This window comes from Eutrema salsugineum, unplaced genomic scaffold (genome assembly GCF_000478725.1).
Source record: "Eutrema salsugineum unplaced genomic scaffold, Eutsalg1_0 scaffold_14, whole genome shotgun sequence".
In the NCBI taxonomy this organism is placed as follows: Eukaryota; Viridiplantae; Streptophyta; class Magnoliopsida; order Brassicales; family Brassicaceae; genus Eutrema; species Eutrema salsugineum.
In genome coordinates, this window is record NW_006256877.1 from 3,060,366 (window position 1) to 3,083,218 (window position 22,853).

Below are 22,853 nucleotides of genomic sequence, written 5' to 3' on the forward strand. Positions count from 1 at the left end.
GTACTCGTCTTAGAGGATTTATATAATTTTCTATCATGGCTTTATTTTATGTCGTATTCCAAATATAATGGATGGTGTTACTTTGATGTAAATGTCTTTTTCATATAAACGTGAATGTGTAGGCAAAAATAATCTGATATGTGGATTTGCATTTACTGAGGACTATAGACTAGTTTAGATGAATAGAACTGAATACTAAAATATTTTAGAATATATTTTAGATAAATCGAGTTTGTGCAGAATAATCACAAAACAATAATACTAGTTTTAGTAGAATACTGATATTTCACTTATAGTTAATAGCACAATTATAATATTATTTTTTATATTAAAAAGAAGCTAGATATATGTCCTAAGAAATAGTATAAAGAAGCAGAATTATGTTTTTTCACGTAAAAACAGTATAGATTCAGCAGTTTATACATTTTATACGAAACCTTGGAATCCATAGCCTAGTGTCGCATACATCTTGGGGTTATAATAGAACTTTTCGAGTCAAACACGTTTTAGGTATTCTTTTGGGGTTTTGAAGTTATTTCAGTTTTAGTTAGTAATGTTTTTTTTGGTTAAATACTCCTAGTGAGTAGGATTTGGAGTCGTCTTTTTATCGGAAACTTAATTTATTTTTTCTTTTCTAAAATTATGTTTGTTGTCAAAAAAAGTATACCATGTTAAATTTTATGGAATATTAGTTTTGTTTCTAACTTCTACGTTATAGCATTCAATAAATCAAAGAACTTAGAAGGTTATCACATCCACCTACCAAATACCTCATATGTTATATAATACCGCAGTTATGGCTCGAATCTTGTTATATACACATCAATGTTTTCATCCAACAAATCGTCGTATAATAAATTCGTTTATGAATCATTTTAGTGTTTAGTGAGAGGTCCACATTTCAAATTTATTTTCCTCGTTTTTGGTAATGTGAGTACATAGAATACAACATATATATAAAAAAAACAATAGAAGAGTGAAGAAATCACAAGTAAACAGATGGCATTTTTATAGTTGGGAGAGAGGTCATGGTCCATGGAAAGGGCTGTCTTGGTTGGTGCTTGCATAAGGTTCCTTCTTTCTCTTCTTTTAACGACAAAACCCATGATTTGTGGATTAACCTTACAGCTCACACATGCATATATCATACATTTCGCTGGATCTAGTACTTACTTAACTATATATTATATAAACACACTGTAGATTTCTGATATGCGTTGTGTGAGGGTATACATGAATAATTTTTGAACTATATTTATGTATTATTTCTAGTGTAGGAAAATATTGTATAGTTAATAGAAATAATTTTTGTGTATATATATGTTTGTTATATGAATTTTTTTTTTTTTTTGAAAGAACTCATCATTATTCATGAATCAATGTAGAGGTAGGTTTCAGAAACCATGAATCAATAAACGTGAAACACGATTCATACTCTCTAAAAGAACAAATAAGGAAGTAGTTTCTCACAATGGCGTGAAAAGATAGCCTCATGCACAGATCCATCATGAGACTAACATAGTTAAGCACAATAACAGACACAATCATCTTGTGCATAGATAGCTGGTGTTAAGACACTAAAGGCAAATTGAACATGAAAACGCCAAAAAAAAGTTTGTTTATCAAATATCAGTTTATAGTTAATCTATAAAAAATCTTAAATTTTATAATTTAACAAACATATCAAAACGATGATTAATATATTATTTGATTAATATATTATTTTGAAAGCAACTGTTCAAAATTTTGTTGGAATGGTGATTTTCAAAGTACAAAAAACGAGATAGTGAATAAATGGGCTTTACTTCATTTGATTGTAAGATGGGCTACGAGATTTTAGGCTCAAGTCTAATCAGAATGTTGCGCAGCTCTGTTCTTCATCTTCCCATGAAGCTATGTTCTTGAAAAAAGGAGCCCAACGGCTTCGACTCAGTTGGAAGAGCGCTTAACTCGTCTTCTTCTTCGCCTTAGACTACTGTTGTCACTAAAAAAGTTAAATTTCTTTGGTTCTTATTGCTTTCAAGATTTTCTATTCGTATTTTAGAAAGAGCGAAACCGTGTGATCAATTAGTTCAATTAAGTCTAGGATTTGATCAAGATCGATCAAGATTAAGGTTAAAATCCTTAACATCCCCTAATAATTTTTATTTTGTTTCGAGCACTCGAATTCAATATCGCATAGACCCACATAATTTTGGTTCATGAACACTAGATAGAGCTGTGTGTTAATTGGTAAGAAGCACAAACCATGCCCTTCTCTGTGTGTTGCATTATCATTATATAATGTACAAGGGAATCAAGCTAATCAATCAGAGTAAATACAAGAATATACGGTGCACTAATTTCGGTATTGAGTTTCCTATTCTATCACTCCCCCGCAGTCTTAACGTGGGATGGCTGAACGTTTAGACTGGATCGAAAGCTGGTGAAGAGTGAAGATGGAAGCCCCTTGGTAAAAATATCTGCGTATTGGTGAGCCGAGGGAACGTGGAGCACTCGTACACTGCCAAGGGCAACACGTTCTCGGACGAAATGGATGTCAATCTCCACGTGTTTAGTGCGTTGGTGTTGGACTGGGTTTGTAGAAAGGTAGACGGCGCTGACGTTGTCACAATACACGATAGTTGCAGTGGTGATAGGACAACGAAGTTCAAGAAGGAGATTACGAAGCCAAGTTGTTTCGGCTACAGCATTGGCAACTCCACGGTATTCAGCTTCCGCACTTGAACGAGATACTGTTGGTTGGCGTTTTAATGACCAAGAGACGAGGTTGTCGCCAAGGAAGACGCAATACCCAGAGGTGGATCGGCGTGTGGTGGTACAACCTGCCCAGTCAGCATCGGTGTAAGCCGTGATCTTAGAGATGGTGGTTGGTTTCAGTTGAAGTCCGTGAGTGATGGTGCCTTTGATGTAGCGGATTATACGTTTGAGAGCATTAAGATGTGGCTCACGGGGATCATGCATGTGAAGACAAACCTGCTGAACGGAATATGCTATGTCTGGACGCGTGAAAGTGAGGTATTGGAGAGCACCAGCAAGGCTGCGATAGAGAGTAGGGTCAGCAACAGGTGGTCCAGCATCAGCCGCAAGTTTTGACGATGTATCAACCGGGGTGGAGCAAGGGTTGCATCCCGACATGCCTGCACGGTGGATGATGTCGGCGGCGTAGTTTTGTTGGCTTAAGAACATCCCGTTTTGATCCCTGTTAATAGCAATACCAAGAAAATAGTGAAGATCGCCAAGGTCAGTCATAGAAAATTCAGAGTTTAGAGATGTTATGATCGACCGTAGGAGAGAAGGTGAAGATGCTGTGAGTCCAATGTCGTCTACGTAGAGGAGTAGATAGGCTAAGTCTTTCCCGCGGCTTAGAACAAATAATGATGCATCACATTTGCTTTGTTTAAACCCGATCTTGGTGGCGAAGTTTGCGAAACGTTGATACCAAGCACGAGGGGCTTGTTTAAGGCCGTAGAGAGATTTTTTGAGTAGACAGACATGCGTAGGCCGAGTTGGATCAACGAATCCTGGTGGCTGATGCATATACACTGTTTCATCGAGATCGCCGTATAAGAATGCATTTTTGACGTCGAGTTGTCGCACAGGCCATTGAAGTGAGACGGCAACGTGAAGGACAGTACGGATCGTCGCAGGCTTGACGACAGGGCTGAAAGTCTCATCGCAATCTATTCCAATTTGTTGTGATTTGCCATTTGCGACAAGACGGGCTTTGTATCGAGAAAGACGACCACCTGCATCAAACTTATGTCTAAAAAGCCACATGGAGCGCACAATGTTAGTGTGTAAGGGTCTTGGGACAATTATAAACGTGCCACTCTTAATGAGAGCATCATATTCTACATGCATTGCATTGTTCCAATACTTATCTTTTAAAGCTTGGACATGAGATATAGGGAGAGGAGAGATCGTATCTGTATGAAGTGAGAAAATCTGCTTCTTTTTAGTAATTCCACTACGGCTCCGTGTTTGTATCCCATGAGAAGGTGGAAGAGGAGGTGGAGCTTGCGTTGTTACAACAACTGGAGGAACCATCGGCGGTGCTGGTGGAGCTGGTGGTGGTGGTGGAGCTAGTGGAGCTGGCGGAGTAGGCAGAGCCGGCGGAGCTGACGGTGTTTGTTGGGGAGGCAAAGTCACGGAAGGAAGAGAGTGGAGAAGAGGATAATAAGAGTGTTGAGTAGTCGGTGGCGTTGGATATGTTTCAGAAGCAGAGTGTTGAAAAGGGAAAGAGTTTTCATTAAAAACGACATGACGAGATAAGATTATGCGTTTTGTTTCAAGGTCTAAGCATCGATAGCCACGATGGTTGAAGGGATAGCCCAGAAAAACGCATTTAGAGGAGCGAGGAGCAAGTTTATGAATAGAAGTTGGAAGAAGATTTGGATAACAAAGGCAGCCAAAAATTCGAAGGTGATCATAAGAGACGGCTTTTTGAAAGAGTCGAGTAAAAGGGATTTCATTGTTGATAGAGGAAGAGGGAAGAATGTTGAACAGGTGAGCTGCCATATGAAGCGCTTCGACCCAATAGGAAGGAGGCATATGAGCTTGGAGAAGGAGAACACGAATGAGATTGTTGAGGGTTCGAAGAGTGCGTTCAGCACGGCCATTTTGCTGTGAGGTATGGGGGCATGAGAAGCGAGATTGGATGCCATTGGAAGAGAGAAAATTTTGAAATTCACGACTGGTGTATTCACCACCATTGTCACAATGAAAAGCTTTAATTGTTTTGTTAAATTGAGTTTGAATATAACGAAAAAAATGCAGAAATTTTGTGAAAACTTCACTCTTTTGACGTAAAGGATAAACCCAAAGAAAATGACTATATTGATCCAAAAAATAACATAATATCGTATTCCACTGACACTTGGAATTGGAGATGTCCAAATATCAGAGTGTACAATATCAAAAACAGAGAAAACTTGCGATGAAGAAGATAAAAACGGTTGCCGAATATGTTTCCTTAACTGACATGGGTGACACAAGGGAGTCGTATCCATTTTTGAACATTTAAGAAATCCAGAAGACACTAAAAAACGTAGCGTCGAGTTCCCGGGATGACCGAGTCGTCTATGCCAAACTGAAGCAGAAGAAGATGTTGAAACAAAAGCTTGAGGGAAATGAGATGTGGTTAGAGTGACAGAGTAGAGAGGGCCATCACTGTCACATCGGAGTAGAGGAGCTCGAGTTTGAAGGTCCTTAATAAGAAAACCGAAAGGGTCAAATTCAACAGAACAAAAATTATCTTTAGTAAATTGACGAACAGAAACGAGATTTTTTAAAATGCCAGGACAAAGTAAAACGTTTTGGAGATAAAGAGGCCGAGAAGAGGTTGAGATTGTGGATTTTCCCATTGCTGTTGCAGGTAAACTAGATCCATTTCCCACTGTGACAAAGGGAAGAGAAGAGACAGAGGATGAAGGAGAAGATGAAGATATAGAAATCATACCTGGTTGTGACGTCAAGTGTGCAGTGGCACCAGTATCCATGTACCAACCAGAATCTGCCGGGTCTTGAAGCGTCATTGTGTTGAATGCACTGGCGAGAGCAGTTGGGATGAATTCCTGAGTCACTGCTCCTTGAGTCTGAGGTTGGAATGTCTGAGTGAGGTAGGCAGAACCACGTTGATTTTGTGGCATCGGACCGAGAATTCCAAAATTTGCAGGGGCAAGTTAAGGTTGAAACTGTCGGTTCTATTGAGTCCAAAGTGGTTGCTGCTGTTGCGGCCAAATGGGTTGCTGCTGTTGCGGCCAGAACCATGGTGGCGTAGAGGATTGGGGATGATTCCAATTCTGATTGTAGTTGTTGCGTCCGCTACCGCGACCCCTGTTTCCTTTATTGTTGCGATTGCCTTTGTAGTTGTTGTTGTATCCTCGTTGATTGGAGTAATCTTGAGGCTGAGAATTTTGTTGGGGAGTTGTAGCAAGCAGGAGCTGAGCCGATGAAGCGTTGTCGTCGTTGTTTGAGGTAATTTGGCGTTTGGTGTTGAGGCGATCTTCTTCATCTTTGAGCATTGATCTCGCATCACCAAACGTACATGGTGGTGTCCGATGTTTGATAACGTTAACGATGTTATCAAATTTGCTGTTGAGCCCATTTAGGAGGTGCATGACAAGAACACGATCTGTAATCGGAGAGTTGACGTTGGCAAGCATATCGGAGATTGACTTGAGTTTTTGGCAGTAATCATGAACCGAGAGATCTCCAATAGTTAAATTGCGGAGTTGATTTTCAAGTTGAATTGCTCGAGTTTCTTTGTTGACGCGGAAGAGATTTTCGAGCGTGGTCCATAGTTCGTGAGCAGAACACTGGCTTTTAAGAACAGAGTTGAGGAGAGATTCCGAGATCGTACCATAGATCCACATTTTGACGGTGTTGTCAAGTTGTTTCCAGGCCGTGTCTTCTGGTCCTGTAGGGAGAGAGGAGCCATCTAAATGGCCTGTGACGGAGAAGCTGAAGCAATGGGTTTCAAAGAGGATGCGCCACTGGTCGTAATTCATCTTACTCATGTCGAGAATGATTGGGATATGAGCGCGGATCTGAGTGAGACTTGCGGCGGTTGGTGTTGCAGTGGTGGGTGTTGCAGCGGCCGCCATTGGAGGTGAGTTTGATGACGATGATGAATTGCAGAGAAAATGCAGAGTAAAAGTGCAGAGAAAGAGAAGAGTAAATGTATATCAGAGACAGAGAAGAGCAACAAGAGAAAGAGAGAGATGAAGGAGAAGCAATAGAAGAAGAACGAAGAGATAGAAAAGAAGGATTTTTCAGAGAGCGGCGGCTGGAAGAAAGAGATTTAGGTTAGAGACAAAGCTCTGATACCATGTTAATTGGTAAGAAGCACAAACCGTGCCCTTCTCTGTGTGTTGCATTATCATTATATAATGTACAAGGGAATCAAGCTAATCAATCAGAGTAAATACAAGAATATACGGTGCACTAATTTCGGTATTGAGTTTCCTATTCTATCACTGTGAATAAAAAAAAAGTAGAAGAACACTAGATAGAATATAGTTTGAGTGCTGCAGATTTTCTTTGTAATTTCTTTGGATAGGTTGATTTCAATGACGATGATCCTTTACAAGTATTTTCCGTGTATAATCTGTCTATATCTCATAGGAAGGATTTAATACAAATAGTATCTCTTTCGCAATGGTTCAAGAATCTAAATCATTATTCTTCTTTTTTTTTTTAACTCAGATTCTAAATGACTTAATTAAAATCTGTAGATGGACTGTTATGGGTTCTTCCCGAACAAATGTAGATGACTCAAAATCTGTAGATAGACTACAATGTGACCATTCTCAAGGGAATATTGGAATGTATGCAGTGGTGGAGCCAGAAATTTTTTTCATTGGGGCATAAATATTTAAATATAAAAAATTAAATAAATAAATATTTAAAAAATCATACATAAAAATAAAAAATAGTTTATAAATGTTATTAAAACCACCTTACAAGCATACTCTACATTGAGCCATGGTTTGAAATCTCTTCATCACTGTTTCATTTGTAACTGATTCAAACAACTCTTTCTCAATAAACAAACAAGACAATCGCTTAAAAATTGATCTCCAATTCGATTGCGAGAAGTTGTTTTCACAAACTTCATTGCAGAAAAACATCTCAACTGTTGCTGTAGCAACTGGTAAAGTCAACACCAACTTCAATAATCTGTAAATAAGAGGAAGTGCAAGATGTTTCTGTGTTTCCACCATCAGACGCGAAAGATCTCCAAGACTTTTCAAATTGCTAAATCGTTTATCCTCTTTTACATTGTCAATGTAGATGTCAAATTGCTGCTCAAGAGAAAAACGCTCAACAGAAGTAAAATCATCTGGATAGAACTCAACCAACTTCATCAACTTATCTTTATCAAACTGCTTGAATGAACTTGTGGGACTTAAAGAAGCCATGCAAATAAGGAGTTGAGTGTTTACTTCAGTAAAACGATCATTGAACTCTTGCAGCTGCAAATCCAGAACAAAATTAAAACAACTGATCTTGTAATATTGTAAATTGGTTGTGTTGGTTCTCTTTCTTGGCCTTCTGAAATCAACAAACTCATCTTCTATCATGACCATGTCAACGTCATGTTTCTTACAAAAAGAATGAACCTTAACCATCAGTGAGTCCCATCCATCATCTCTAAACTTCTGTAGTTCTCGCTTTGTAGATTCGACCAACGAAACAGCATTGAGAATGTCTTGATCTTTTGTTTGCAAAGCCATAGATAAATTTTCAGTTAGCCCCAAGATATGCAACATAAAATGCATATAGAACACACAATCAAATGTGTGCAAATAATTAGCAAGACCATATGCTTGACGTTTCTTCGAGTCTTCAATGCCTTCGGTTTGAATAAATTTAAGCACCTTAGTAACTATTGAAAATAACTCGACCAAGCGGAACAATGTCTTATGATGAGAACCCCAACGAGTAGCTGCTGGCCTTGGAAGAGAACGATCTTGATTCTTTCCTTTCCCTGTGCTAATTTCACCATCATTGATTTCTTTTTCAATTTCTTTTCGGTATATTTCTTGAAACTTATCTTTTCGTTTGCACGAAGCTCCAACAACATTCAACATTGTAGATATCTTATCGAAAAAATCACCAACTTCAAAATGTTTTTTCGCAATTGCCACTACAACCAACTGAAGTTGATGAGCAAAGCAATGAACATAATAGCCTGAACTGTTTTCCCTTAGAATCAAAGACCGGAGACCATTAAATTCACCTTTCATGTTACTCGCTCCATCATAACCTTGACCTCTTATATTTTTCAAGCTCAATCCATACTTAGCAAACAAATCATCTATAGCATGCTTGAGAGTCAAGGAAGATGTGTCTCTTACATGAACAACACCAATAAATCTTTCTTTGATTGTTCCTATCTTATCGACAAACCGAAAAACAACAGCCATTTGTTCTTTGTGTGAAACATCAGCAGATTCATCCACCAATAGACCAAAAACACCATGATCAATTTCTTCTATAATAGATTTCACAACTTCTTCTGCAAAACAGTGTACGATATCCTTCTGAATCGGAGGAGAAGTCATTTGGTTATTTTTTGGAGCATTCTCCAAAGCAACCTTACCTACAACCTCGTTCTGTTCTGCTGTGTATTTCAAGAGTTGTTTGAAATTCCCTTTATTATCAGACTCTACTGACTCATCATGAGCACGGAAAGATAATCCTTGTCGCAACAAATATCTAGAAGCATCAATTGAAGCATTTAACCGAATACGATACTCATTTTTTGCCACATCATCTTGCTTATAAAAAGCATGCTCAATAGAATGATTTTGATTCATCAAAGAATCACACTTCTTAACAGCAATATTATGAAAGCTATTCATAGCACCCACATGAATAGCTAATCTTTCAGATTTATTCCAACTAGAAAAACCTTCGGTCACAAATGCATCATTCCCACCTTGTTTTTGTATATCATCTCTAAACAAGTAACAGCACAAACAGAAGGCTTTATCTCTCGATACGCTATACTCAAGCCAGTTAGCATACTGATCAAACCAAGCTGGATTAAACTTCTTAATGATTTTCCTATCATTTTTTTTGGAAAATTATGACCATAAGGCTTACAAGGACCTCTATCAAGATACTTGCGTCTTACCTCATCTCTTTTATTTGGATGATATTCCAAAATCTTTTTCCGTTTAGCAGGATCCCATGGCAAATCATCCAAATTACTCTCAGTCTCAGATGTTGAGGCGGATTTTATTTTCAAAAACTTTTCCATCAACTGAGAAAAAAAACAATTGTGTTACTAATTTAAATTAAGTTAAAAAATTAACTAAAATAAATAATTAAACAAATATATAAGACTTACTAATTGATTCATAGTATGCTATTTTTGCAGTGATGTTTAAAACTCAGATTAGATCGGTTGGTTAAATCGGTTTAATTAAAAACCAGCTAACAATCCGATCTAAATTAGCTACTAAAATCGGATTTTTAAAAACTTTAAAAATCCAAAAAAACCAATTAAACTCTGTGAACCGATAATTAAATCGGTGGGCCAAATCATACCAAAGCAATGTTTGATCTATCCGAATTCCGTTTGATTTAGCGGAAGCTCTTTAAACGTAGGCTTTTATGTTTTAACTTTTAAGCCCAAAAAAATTACTGATGTTGCTAAAATAAAATAAACTATATATATGCAGCCTTTTTTAGAATTTGTTTCACTAGATGTCGATGTGGGATTCTTCATTTTTTATCAATCACGTTTTTTTGTTTCTATTAGTAGCTTCAAGCTTGTGCTTGTTTGTTTATTGGGCTTTTTTTTTTTTTGAACTTCAAATTGCATTTCTTACTTAAACGGACAAAGTTTTAGTCGCATACAGAGCTTGTTTTGCAAGCCGATCAGCAATAGCGTTAAGAGACCTAGGAATGAACTTAAAATCAATGAAAGCGAAGGAAGTAGAAATGCTAGCAATATCCTCTAGGACTCCATAGAGTTCAGAGATGGTGGAGCCAGATGAAACGGCTCTGATCAGGGGTAAGGAGTCGGATTCGACCGATATCGTCCTTATGTTTTCAGCAGCAGCAATAGAAAGAGCAGAACGCATCGCCATCCCTTCTGCCATTAATGGGGATGAGATGTTGTCCACAGTAAGAGAGAAGTTGCGGACTGAAGTGTCGATCGTTCCAGATAGCGTCCATGCCAGTCCAGCTCTTTTACTAGACAGGTTCCACGAAGCATCAGTCCGGCAAACAATATCAGTAAGGCCGGGTTGCGAGTCAACATTCACCAGGGGAAGTGATCCCGTGGATTTACTCGGTTGACTGTTCTGCCATTCAAGGGTATCAGTTAGTGCTTTAGAGGCCACTTCCACATTCGAGAACAGTTTGGAGCTGAAGAGGTCATTGTTTCGAGCTTTCCAAATGCTCCAACAGATCCACGGGGGAAGAGTACCTTTGAGTATGCCCGAATTGGCTTGACAGGGAAGGTTCTTAACAGCCTTCCAGAAGGTGTCAAAATGTTGAAACTGTTCAAAGTCTGGGATCTCTATAAAGGGAGAGTGTTGCCAGACTCGTTTAGCAAAGCTGCACTAAAATAGAAGATGTTCCACAGTTTCCTCTTCTCCGCATCGGTGGCAGGTGTTGGAGGCACCTTCAATGCGTCGTGCTATGTTGCTTCCCACGGGGAGGGCTCCACTCGCTACCCTCCATAGGAATGTTTTGATTTTTGGAGCTGAGGGTATAGTCCAGACATCAGAGATCCAGCTCAGGGAGGATTGAGGAAGGTTAACAGGGTTCTGGGACAGAGCAGTGAAGTAGCCCGATCGAGTGGTATACACCCCCGATTTGTCCTTTAACCAGACCCTTTTGTCGGAAGCCACAAATAAACTCGGTTTGATGTTGAGAATGAGATCTTCTACTTGGGGGCAGAGCTGTTGGATTTTATCAGGGTTCCAACTCAGGTTGTCATCAAGAAGCTCAGCAACCAAGAGATGTGCAGAGCCGTTGGAACAGGGTCCGACCAGGGAAACTTTGTTGGAGGATGAGAGCCACGGGTCATTCCAGATTTCGACACTCTTTCCGTTCCCAATGACCCATCCCAAGTTTTGCTTTAGGAGATCCCGACCAATGATCACACTTCGCCAACCATGGGATGCTGTAGACGAACATTCCACCTCCAAGAAAGAGGAATGTTTACAATACTTACTCAGTAGGATCCGAGCCAAGAGGCACTTTGGGTTTTGGAGAATGCGCCAACTCTGTTTGGCCAAGAGTGCATCATTAAAGCAAGTGATGTCTCGGAAATCAAGGCCCCCACGATTTTTATTTTGAGTGAGTTTATCCCATGAGAGCCAGCACATCTTCTTCTTATCAGCCTTGTCATCCCACCAAAACCTGGTGAGCGCAGCCTGAATCCGTTTACACAAGGAGTTTGGGAGCTTGAAGCAGCTCATGGCGTAAGAAAGCATTGCAGACAGGACACTCTTGAGGAGCACCATCTTGCCAGCCTTAGACAGAAACCGGTTGGACCAACTGAGGACCTTCTGGCGGATCTTGTCGACAATGCCGGTGAAAAGATCTTTTTTCCGGCGGCCAAAATGTTCAGGGAGCCCCAGATATTTGCCCACACCGCCCTCTCTGTTTATGTTGAGAGCTAGTTTTCTTGGACATCAGGAGGGGTTTTCCGGGAAAAACTGATGGAGGATTTATCAAGGTTGATCGATTGGCCCGAAGCGGATTCATATTGTTTGATGATATTCGAGAGAGCAGTAGTGTTCTCCACACTTGTATTACAGAAGAAAACAGTATCGTCTGCAAAAAGTAAGTGGTTTAAACGGGGAGATCCTCTAGCGACTCGGAGACCACGAAGAGATCCGTCTAGCTGAGCTTTCCTGCAAAGACCGGATAACACCTCGCTACACAAGATGAAGAGATAGGGAGACAGGGGATCACCTTGTCTTATACCTCTAGACGGTTGGACATGTCCACTCGGACCTTCGTTTAAGAGGAAGCGGTAGGTCACAGTGCTGATGCAGGTCATGGTCCAGTCAATCCATCGAGGATGGAAACCAAGGCGCTGAAGAACTGCTCGAATGAAATCCCATTCTAAGCGATCGTACGCTTTTGACATATCCGTTTTCACGGCCGTTGAACAGAACTTCCTGGCATTTGAGGTCTTGAGGTAGTGGAGCATCTCATGTGTAATGGGCACGTTGTCAGTGATCGAACGATTAGCCACAAACGCAGATTGGTTTTCCTAGATGATCTCCCCAAGGATAGGTTGTAGACGACGAGCAAGGAGTTTTGAGATAATTTTGAAGTAAACGTTGCACAACGCAATCGGTCTATAGTCGGCCATCTTCTTGGCTCCATGGTGTTTTGGGATTAACCTGAAAAAAGTCTCGTTACAGGCTTTTGGTAATACACCAGAGGAGAAAAACCCCTGGATTTCCTGGACAATTTCAGGTCCTACGGTGCTCCAGTTAGAGTAGAAGAAGCTCGCGGAAAAGCCATCCGGCCCTGGGGCCTTGTCCGCGTGGATGGAGAAAACAGCTTGTTTGATCTCCTCTGGCGTCGGATCCACAATGAGCTGAAGGTTGGTCTCCTCCGTGATTTTCCGGTCTAAGGCTTTGTCGACAACCTCGAATCTGTTGTTATTACTCGTAGAGAACAGTGTTGAGAAGTAAGACACCACCACTTCAACGATTTGGTTTTCCTCAAACTTTGGAACCCCTGCTTCATCTTCAATAACCGAGAAGCTGTTGATGGCTTTCCGATTTTTGGTAATCGCGTGGAAGTAGCCCGAATGCGATCACCCAGGCTAAGCCAGAGGTTACGGCTTCGTTGTTTCCAGAAGTCCTCTTCCTCCTGGTAGGCATGTTTCAGTTGGAGGTTGAGGGAGGTGATCAGAGCTCCATCATTCACCGGAGAGGCCATTGCTTTCTCCAGGGCTTGTTTAACGGAGATGATGGTTTTTTGACTGTTCTGTTGATGGGTTCTGTTCCAGTCGATTAAAGCCCATTTGCACTTAGCGAGTCTGTCAGAGATAGAGTCCGGTGGGCTTTTGGCCCATGTGGTTTTAATGAGATTGGCCACCTCGGTGTTATTTCTGAAACGCCGGTCATATCGGAAGATCAGAGATTTCTTCTTTAGGGTGGTATAAAAGTGAGAGATAATTGGCCGGTGGTCGGAGCCCTCAAACTTGAGATATTCGCTTCTGGCTGCCGGAAAAAGCTCAATCCAGTCATTGTTTGCCATAGCTCTGTCGAGGCGGCATCTAATCAGGTGTTCATGGCGCACACCTCTCCAGGAAAAGCAATCGCCCGAGAAGTTCAGATCATATAGATCCCCTTCTGAAAGACAGGATCGAAAGTCGATAAACGAGCCTTCCGCTCAAGCCGGGCCGCCCTCTTTCTCCGTGTTGTCAATAATATCATTGAAGTCGCCCGTCAAGAACCAAGGGGCAGATCGGAGGGATGCTCGGGCAATGAGATCGTCCCAGATCGCCTTTCGTTTTGTTTTATCAGGGTCTCCATAAACCAAGGTGATATAGATATGTTTGCCTTTATAGTGAATCTGAGTGTCAATGTAATTTATACACGACGAAATCACCTGTAGATCCAGGTGTTGTTTCCAGAAGATGGCTAAACCACCGCCGCAGACGTCGTGAGGGGGAACCAGGTGATGCCGATCATATTTCAGTGATTTTAACTTGTCAATAACATAGAGATCAGGGTTTTTTGTCTCCGAAAGGAATAGGATCTCCGGGAAGAGTTTACGCCTGATTTCTCGAATACGTTGGACTGTCAGGGGGTTCCCCAGGCCCTGGCAGTTCCAACTTGCCACTTTTAAGGAAGAGGATTTGACGGTGAATGAAAATCCACCGATCGCTTCTTAGTTTTGTTAGGCGGCATATGGGAGGGTTGGGCTGGGGTAGGGGCACTCACCTCCGCAAGAGGATTTACAGAGCTCGGCCCGCCAAAGTCCCTAGATATCGAGGATTCGCTGTCTCTAGATGATGAGCCCACAGCCAGCTTCCTTCTGGGTGAGGGATGGACCTTGCGAACCTTTCTACATTTTGTAATAGCTTTGGTTGCAGGTAGAGAGGACCAACCCTTTGCTTTAGCTCCTGGTGGTCGTCCAGGACGTCGTTTAGCGGCGATGGGCTTTGGGGCACTTGGGAGATCGTCACATTCTCCTCCTTCAGGGTAGATAGGGCCCAACCTTTGGGAAGCCGGGATGCGATTAGATTTTGGGGAGGGGGTTTCAGTCTCAAGATCGGTTGGCTTGAAGCATTTGGACAGCAGTCTCCACTAGCTGTCCGGATTCCTCAGCTTGCCGGAGGCGTTCTTTTCTTGCCGCACTCTCAGTAGGGTCAGGTACATTTGAGTATTTTTCCATAACTTCTCTCACTTCCTCAATCGCGTTGTGCAGGGCATCCCTCGGGAGAGCAGGAGGAGGGGTGAGTGGGTTCTCAAGAGAGCCAATAGGAGATCTTGGAAGTCTCGAGGATTCCACTCTTTCCCAGCGGGGAGGAATGAGGGAGGAAGCTTCCTTGAGGCGAGCACGCTCTGCTTTGCCAGGTCTCGTAGAGGAGGACCGATTCTCAGACCCAGTACGGCTTGAGGTATCCCTACGGAGGTTTGAGGGTCTGCGTGAGTCAGAACTGTCTTCCTGGGTGATTGAGTGGAACCTAGATATGGAGCCCTTTCCTCTGTGATTACCTGAGCCATGAAGGGAGGAGCGATACCCAGGGGGTGGACCATCAACAGGAAGGGGAACACGAGGCGGGAGGAGGTGCCTACGATTTACCTCTCGTTCCTGTGAGGTATGGCATAGTTTCGCTCTTTCAATGTCGTTCCTAGCATCATTAGGGTCCAGGTAATTTTTGGAAAGGTCCTCCTTATCGTTCAACCCTGACATGGGGAATTCGAGGCACTCCTTGTCCTCGTGGGTTAACATCATACACCACGAGCAATGGCGCTCTAGCTTCTCGTAGACGAGTGAAGCCTGAACCTCCTCTCCATCGGGATATTCCACAACCGAGGTAGTGACCAGGGGTTTGAGAGCGTTTATGTGAACTCTGATTTTTGCAGATATAGAAGTGATTTCCACATCCTCACATAGCCCCAGAGAGTCACCAATGCTTTTGATGGTTTCGTAGGTCCATAGGTGGACTGGAAAGCGTTGGATTTGGATCCAGAACGGAATTTGGAAAGGAAAGGATCTTGACACCGTTGGTTCCCAGCGCTGGATGATGAGCATCCATTTCGCATAGTGGTATGGTCGGTTTTGGAGGATGAGTTGCAAGTCCTCTTCGTTATCGAACTGGAATTAGAAGTGCCCTTCACCAAGGTCTGCACCGATAGGACGGACCGATGTTTTCCATCTGTTCGTGAAGAATGGAACAAGAGACCAGACTTTCTGGTACTTAGGGTTTGTGACACGCCCCACCAGAGTTAAGGAGTGTTTGAGGAGAAGTGCAGAGTTGTCCGATTCTCTTACTTTGACGCGGATGGACCTTGGGTCATCCTGAGAAGATGCCAAAGCCTTTCCTTTCATTTGTGCGGGGATTCTGGAGGACATCGCGGTCGAAAAGATGAGACAGAGTGAGAGGGTTGAGACTGGTTTACACCAAGATCTAGAGGAGAGGATAGAGAGATGGTTCCTAGATGTCACCACCACTATCCCTTCGATAAGCTAGAAGAGAGGATACTACCATCGCCGGAAGGAGGCGGAGGAGCAGCGGACCCGCCGACTAGCGTCGGGGGCTGGAACCCGGGGTTTTGGATTCCCAAGGTGGTAAGGAGGAGATAAGGTTTCTATTTTGGGTAATAAACCAGATAGATATTCAAAAAAGGAGGGAAACCAGGAAGGTAAAAACTCTCTTGGAGGATGTGCCTGAGAGAGAAAACCATAAATACTTTATACGAAAAGATTACAATATATGTTTTAATGAACACTCTTGTTTGTTTATTGGGCTTAAGGGCTTAAAAATCCAATTTTATTAGTTTGGGTTTAATAAATAAGAGAATGGGGCATATATAATTTAATCAATGGAGACATTAAAACTGGGCTTTAATAAGTTGTTCTAATTTTTAAAAATCTACTGGGGCCAATGACCCCAATAACTTGTAAGTGGCTCCGCCACTGAATGTATGGTAGCCAGTTTTCTATTCTTCATGAAATCAAGTTTTGGGTCATTATATATATATATATATATTCATATGATTAATATTAGAAACTCTAGACAGGTAACTGCATCAAATCATTTTCCTCTCTAAGATTTCGATTTTCTTCTAGTTTTTTTTTTCTCGCTAATTTGCATGTTGTTGTTATATGTGAAATATGAAATCACAGTCAAAACAAAAATATCTCAATCATCTCGTTTTAATTAATCCATTTCTTGGTGTAGGTCGAAATCCATATACTCTCTATAAAACACATTTCCTCTCAAATGGAAATCGAACTACGTTAATGCACAATTTTTAGAGTTGGGAACTTGTCACTAGCTAGCCCAAAACTCAATTGATTGATAAAATCTTCCTGATAACCATTGATTTAATTAATGGATCATAATGATAAAACTTAAGACCTTAAGACTCAACAGGATATGAAATGTCTTTGTCTTGAGAACACAAAGAATCAAACTCACATAAAATTAAACACTTTGGAATCAGAAAATGACAGAATAGTCTTTGGTTATTGGCTATAGATAGAGACTATGTAACAGAGACGCTAGAAATTGCATTTAACACAAGTTTTTAGCGTTGACCGCCGACAGCTTGTTCCCAAACAGCCCACTATGGATGTTTTGCGCGATTTTAAAACGTTATGTAAATTTTGCTTTCTGTCAAACATGGAAATTTTCATAATTCTGTTCAGACATCTGACTGATCTAAGTCATCATACCAAGCCATTTATTCCTTTAGTTTTTTGCTTGTGGGAAAACACATCAATTGTTATATTTGATTGTGAATTTGAGTTATACACATCATTTCTCTGTCTGTTTTTTTGTTTGGTCTGTGGATCCTCTTCATGTAGACTACATCTCTCAAAATCAAATCGGTGTTTTTGATAGCTAGAGAGCACACTATAAATTTGAGAGATTATTTTGAATATTTCGAGTATTTGTATTTTATGATTTACAATTTACATATATAGCATGGTGAAGCTTTGTAACTTTTTTTTTTTATCAAAATCAATGTTCAGATCATGTTGAATCTTTGTTACTTTGTTGGTCTAGACATTGAAATGTCTTTCTGGTTTCTCTATCTTTTGACTGTAATAGCTGATTACAGCAAATTCTTCCTCCCCTTCTCTTTTTATGTTTGGTCACGTTTTGTAATGGGAAGATAAAGTAACTGATAGATCCCAGTCTAGGAGCTCCCTTTGAACCTGAAGATAGGGTGAATCAAATCTAGAAGGTTGTTACAGAGGAAGACGAGTCACCTTCAAAGAACAGAGATCCAGAGGTGGATTGATGAAGATGATGATAGAGTATAAAGTAACCGATAGATCCCAGTCTAGGAGCTTCCTTTGAATCCAAAAATAGAGTGAATCAAAACTAGAAGGTGGTCATAGATGAAGAAGAGTCACCTTCGAAGAACAGAGATTCAATGGTGGATTGATGAAAATGTTGATAGAGTATAAAGGAAGAAGATATATAGGTTTTGATATTTGATTGATTAATTTCTCAAATAGTTGAGAAGACCTACATATATTGTTTGCTGGAAATAGCTAATGATTTAACACACAAAACCGATTTCACATAATAGCTGAACCAAATAAAATAAGGTCCATAAGTTGATTGAAATGAGATACAGGAGAAATTCTGCTATAATTGATACTCCTCTCTTGAGAACATCCTTGTCCTCAAGGATGATAATTCTAAATACTTGGAGGTCCTTGACGAGAAAAATAAACAAGTTTGTCCCTCCAAATAAGTTCCTTGTTTTAGTTTTTTGTTTTGGTTTTGTGTATAAACCAGTCACATAAGACCGTTAAAGAAAAATCACACCATATGTTCAGTCTCACATAGCCATTCAGAGGTGGCTTTAAGAGTTAAAATATTAGTTAAAAACAAAAAAAATAATTATGTAAAAATTGGTCATGAGATTTTGACTATTCGTCCAAACTTTACTAAATATATAAAACAATAAGTATATAAAAATAATGGCTCTCCAAAATTTTATAAACTCAAATACTGAAAACACATGTTAAATAGATTTGTATCCAAACCAACACGCAAAATAATCTAATATATTAATATTAATGTTTTATTGTTGGATTGGATTTTACACATGTTAAATGAGTAGATATTATTTCACTTTGTTTTACTGTTTCACTATGTTTCTCAGGTTTGCGATTTTTTTTTCTTAGAATTTACCTTTCATATGAAACAGGATGACCTCCAAAGGAGAATAGAGATTAAGACTCAACAGGATATGAAATGCCTATCATTTTGTTTTTGGGAACACAAAGAATCAAATTCACATAAAACCAAACACTTTGGAAACAGAAAGAACATAATATAGTCTTTTTTGGCACAACAACATATATAATATATTGTTTTATATAACATTACTATCTATAAACACAGAAAAATACAAGCCTAAAAGCTATTTCAAATTCAGGCGACCACTGATTCTTCTGTCTCGAGTTGATCTTTTCAAATCTTTTTTCACACATATACTAATGTAGTAATATGTTTCTTAACATTAGTCATATTACATTGCATTTACGAGTAAAACTTGTATCCCTTTGATTGAATAACGATCGTCCTTAACCCTCCAATCGGCGACAAGACCATTAAGAAAAGACCAAATACAATACATACCTGAAATAAACAACACACTATTTATTCAGAAAACAGTTTCACAAAACGCAATCGCTGATTGCAAACGCTAAAAAGTAATAATAACGTTTACTTACCCAATTGGCCCACCAAGACAAGCTGTATTTTCTGGGTTTGTAGATGGCTAACCAAATTATGCAAGGAAGCTGAAAAAAAAAAACAAAAAGATAATAATATTAAAATTAGGCTAATTTATATTACTATAATATATTAATTCGAAGTGGACAAAAAAGCGTTTCCAAATCGCAATCTTACGAAGTATGTCGTTGGGGCAAACGCAAATCCACCAAAGAACGCCAAAAGCCCACCGAAAAACGGAAACGTCATACCAACAAACATAGTTGCAGCTACATCAACCAAAAAGAAACCAAAATCAGATTTATCTATATTGGTTAGTAGATAACCGTGTAAACCGAATTAAACTTTCTCACTATATAAAGAAGTTCAGTGTAACAAACAGTATTAATTTGAGTTATTTTCTTACCAACGTAGAAACTGCGGACACAGAACCGGAGAATCGTGGTCGGTCTAAAATTGAGCTTCTTAACCAACAACGTTTCCATCATGTCGAAAACCGGCATCGCATATATCTGCAACAAAACCAAGATTTGATTACAATTCCGTCAATTTCGATTCTCTATACCAAAAAAAAAAGAGACTAAAAAATCCGGTTTAGATTAACCGACCTGGTAACTACCGATGACGTGGATCACGACAAAGATGTTCGCCGTCGCAATTAACCAAGCCGGTTTCTTGAGTGACATGAGAATGTTATCTTCCACATTGTTCCCGAAGATATAATATCCGACGAGAGCCACCGGAAAATAACAAAGCGCCACGACGATGTAAGCGACGATGACTCCTCTCCACATCGGACCTTTTGAAGGTTTCTCAGGAGTCGAAGGGATCGTTGCTTGGATCTCAAGAACCACGTTGTGTCCCGCGTAAGCAAACGCTACATCACCTAAACCGCTGAAGAAATTGAAAACCGTACCGGCCGTTGATTTCGCTTTATAACCATATTCAACGTCTTCTTGAACGCCTTTGCTCGCTGAAGCTGCCCATGCGATTGTTGAGTAGCTATAAAATCAAAAGGAAAGAGATTTAAAAACGGTTAATGAGTTTAGAGAAAACCGAGTTTTAATAAACCAGAGACTAAAACCAAACCGAAATGAACTCGAATTAATCCAAGCAAACCGAACCACAACATTTTGATCTCCAGACATTCGTTACGAACCGAATTAATGAGTGTTTAAGCCTAGGTGGAACTACACAAACCGGAATAAACCGAATAGATTCAGCTCGAATACCTTAATCAGAATTAACCCCAAAACTGTACCTAACTATAATAGTAACTGCATTCGGATTTTGATATCTAAACCAAACCGAAATATAATTTCTATTTTTCCACCCTCAGTTTCGAAAATTAAACAAAAAAACGATTTGTATTGCTAAAACCGAACAAAACCAAAATATATTCGGTTTGGATATCTCAACCAAAATGATCCACAAACCCGAACCAAATCGAAATTCCCATTTCCAAAATGTAATTTTCTCGGTTGAGATTGGTTACATAACCAATATCTAAAAATCGGTTAAGATTGGTTGCGTAATTTAAGAAACCGGTTAAAGTAATATACCTGAGAGACATAACGGCGGCGGCGAGAGAAACGCCGGAGATGGAATTGAAATTGGGAAGATGAGAGAGGACGAAGTGAACAGAAGCGAAGATCATGATGAAGTAAGTAAGTTTGATGGATTTGCAATCTTCACAAACAAGCTCATGAAATTTCTTTAACGATTTGCCTCCAGTGACCATATAAACGATGCAAACGCCTATTTCCACGATCAGCTGTTGCGGCACGACGATGTAAAGACCGAGTTTTTCTCCAAACGCGTGTTGTCCGAGTTCGTGGTAGCGATCGAAACGCTTCCCCGGAACCATTTCGTGCATCTCCACCATTTGCCATAGTGTGTATAGTGTTATGATCCATGAGAGAACCAAAACTGCAACTCCTGGTCCCCTGAATAAAAATATATCACAAAAATTCAATTTTTAATCTTGATAGATCCGGTTTAGATCAAGAACCGGTTAGGATTGGAGATTTTACCAGCCGAGCTGAGACATGGCGTAAGGGAGGCCGAGAACTCCGGCACCAACCATGGCGGTGACATTGTGAAAAGCAGAGTACCACCATTTTGCATTTCTCGATGAAGTAATTGGTAACCAATCTTCGATTTCTTTTTGTCTCGATGTTTTCTCATCGTCCTGCTTTAATTTCACAAAATTCAATTGGAGGAAAAAAAAAGTCAATTGGTTTGCTCATGATTTTTGGGCTGTAAAGTTAGATATAGTAACTTATGGGGCAAAATGAGAATAAAGTAAAAGTAAACGGGTGGATTTAGGAAGATCTAAAATTGTAAACCAACCTTAAAGTTAAAGATCTAATCTACGCACAATAGGTAAAGAAGAAGTCAATTGTGTTTAGTCCACAAAATTAATGGAGGCAAAGTCTTTGCTGATTTCATGATTTTTGGTTTAAATAGTAACTTTGGGGGTAAAAGGCGAATAAACTAAAAGTATATAGGTGGAATTTGGAAGATTTTGTTGGCCTTTTTAGACGGCGGTCTAGGTGGGTTCAACTATAAGTTCCCTGAACTTTGGAAAAGTCTGAAACTGACTAGTACGGTATCTTTAAAAGTAAGATCTAAACATACGAACAAAAAGTAAAGAACAGACGAATCTTTTTTTTTTGTCCTCTAACTTGTAATAACTCAATTATATCAATTTGAAAGAAATTATACATAATATTGGAACCATAGAGTTATATTTTAATGTCTCGGAAATTTTTTTAAGAATAAAAATTGTAAACAACGTAAGCTTTCAATTAGTCTGAAGTCAAAAAGTCAATAATCTTAACTTGATAGTTTGGCTTTGAGTTCTTAAATTTTTTCTCCATCTTTGACCCAAAAAAGAAGAAGAAATTCTCATTCCATCTATCTCTAAGCACCACAGTTAAATCTAAAACAAAGATTGATCTTTGAGAAAAAATGGCGACAGTAAAAATATCTGAAATTAAGAAAATCAGTGGGCGAGGCTAAAAACAACAAAAAATTAACATCACTTAAATAAAAAGACTCCATTTCATACTTAGTTTGTTCCTGAGAAATTACCCGTTTAACCAAAACTCAACAAAATCAAGATCTTAATCACAATAAGGGGAGTAAAACAGAGAAGAGAGAGAGAGAGAGAGAGAGAGAGAGAGAGAGAGAGAGACTCACATAATCATCTTGAGGAGGTTGAGTTACCATGGTGTCACTGAGAGAGATTGAGGGAGAGAGAGAGATGGAAAGGGAGAGAAGAAGAGCTTAACGAGTTCTCACACTTCTGAGAGATATTATGACTAAATATCTAACGCTCCTCGTGAAGATTATACAGACTGGTACATCTATATATATGGACTTAATTAGTTTGAATATTACGAGAGAGAGTTAAAAAGTG

At 39.7% G+C, this 22,853-nt stretch overlaps 1 protein-coding gene and 2 pseudogenes across 2 annotated transcripts; all 3 read right to left on the bottom strand.

The window, feature by feature from the left end:
• Positions 1-7,507: 7,507 nt before the first annotated feature.
• Positions 7,508-9,651, bottom strand: LOC18022999 (annotated as a pseudogene).
• Positions 9,652-10,346: 695 nt separating this feature from the next.
• On the bottom strand, positions 10,347-14,030 carry LOC112088352 (annotated as a pseudogene).
• A 4,950-nt stretch (positions 14,031-18,980) lies between these two features.
• On the bottom strand, positions 18,981-22,853 carry LOC18023000 (lysine histidine transporter 1). Of its 2 annotated transcripts, none has more exons than XM_006405365.2 (8): positions 22,634-22,853; positions 21,463-21,623; positions 20,992-21,375; positions 20,038-20,431; positions 19,836-19,941; positions 19,607-19,698; positions 19,429-19,497; positions 18,981-19,333 (listed from the first exon to the last, which is right to left on the bottom strand). In XM_006405365.2, exons 1-8 carry the CDS (start codon positions 22,661-22,663, stop codon positions 19,235-19,237), a joined length of 1,335 nt encoding a protein of 444 aa, XP_006405428.1. In that variant the 5' UTR covers positions 22,664-22,853; the 3' UTR covers positions 18,981-19,234. The 2 variants fall into 2 exon arrangements, with proteins under 2 accessions (XP_006405428.1, XP_006405427.1); XM_006405364.2 differs by having other exon boundaries at positions 18,986-19,333; positions 21,463-21,620; positions 22,634-22,788.

What these genes read in the sequence shown, in the direction of transcription:
- LOC18023000 (XM_006405365.2), bottom strand. Translation starts at nt 22,663, where the DNA reads ATGGTAACTCAACCTCCTCAAGATGATTAT. An exon ending in AACCTCCTCAAGATGATTAT is followed by an intron (nt 21,624 to 22,633) that starts GTGAGTCTCTCT and finishes GTGAAATTAAAG; the next exon opens with CAGGACGATGAGAAAACATC. An exon ending in TGTCCGCAGTTTCTACGTTG is followed by an intron (nt 19,699 to 19,835) that starts GTAAGAAAATAA and finishes TGGTTGATGTAG; the next exon opens with CTGCAACTATGTTTGTTGGT.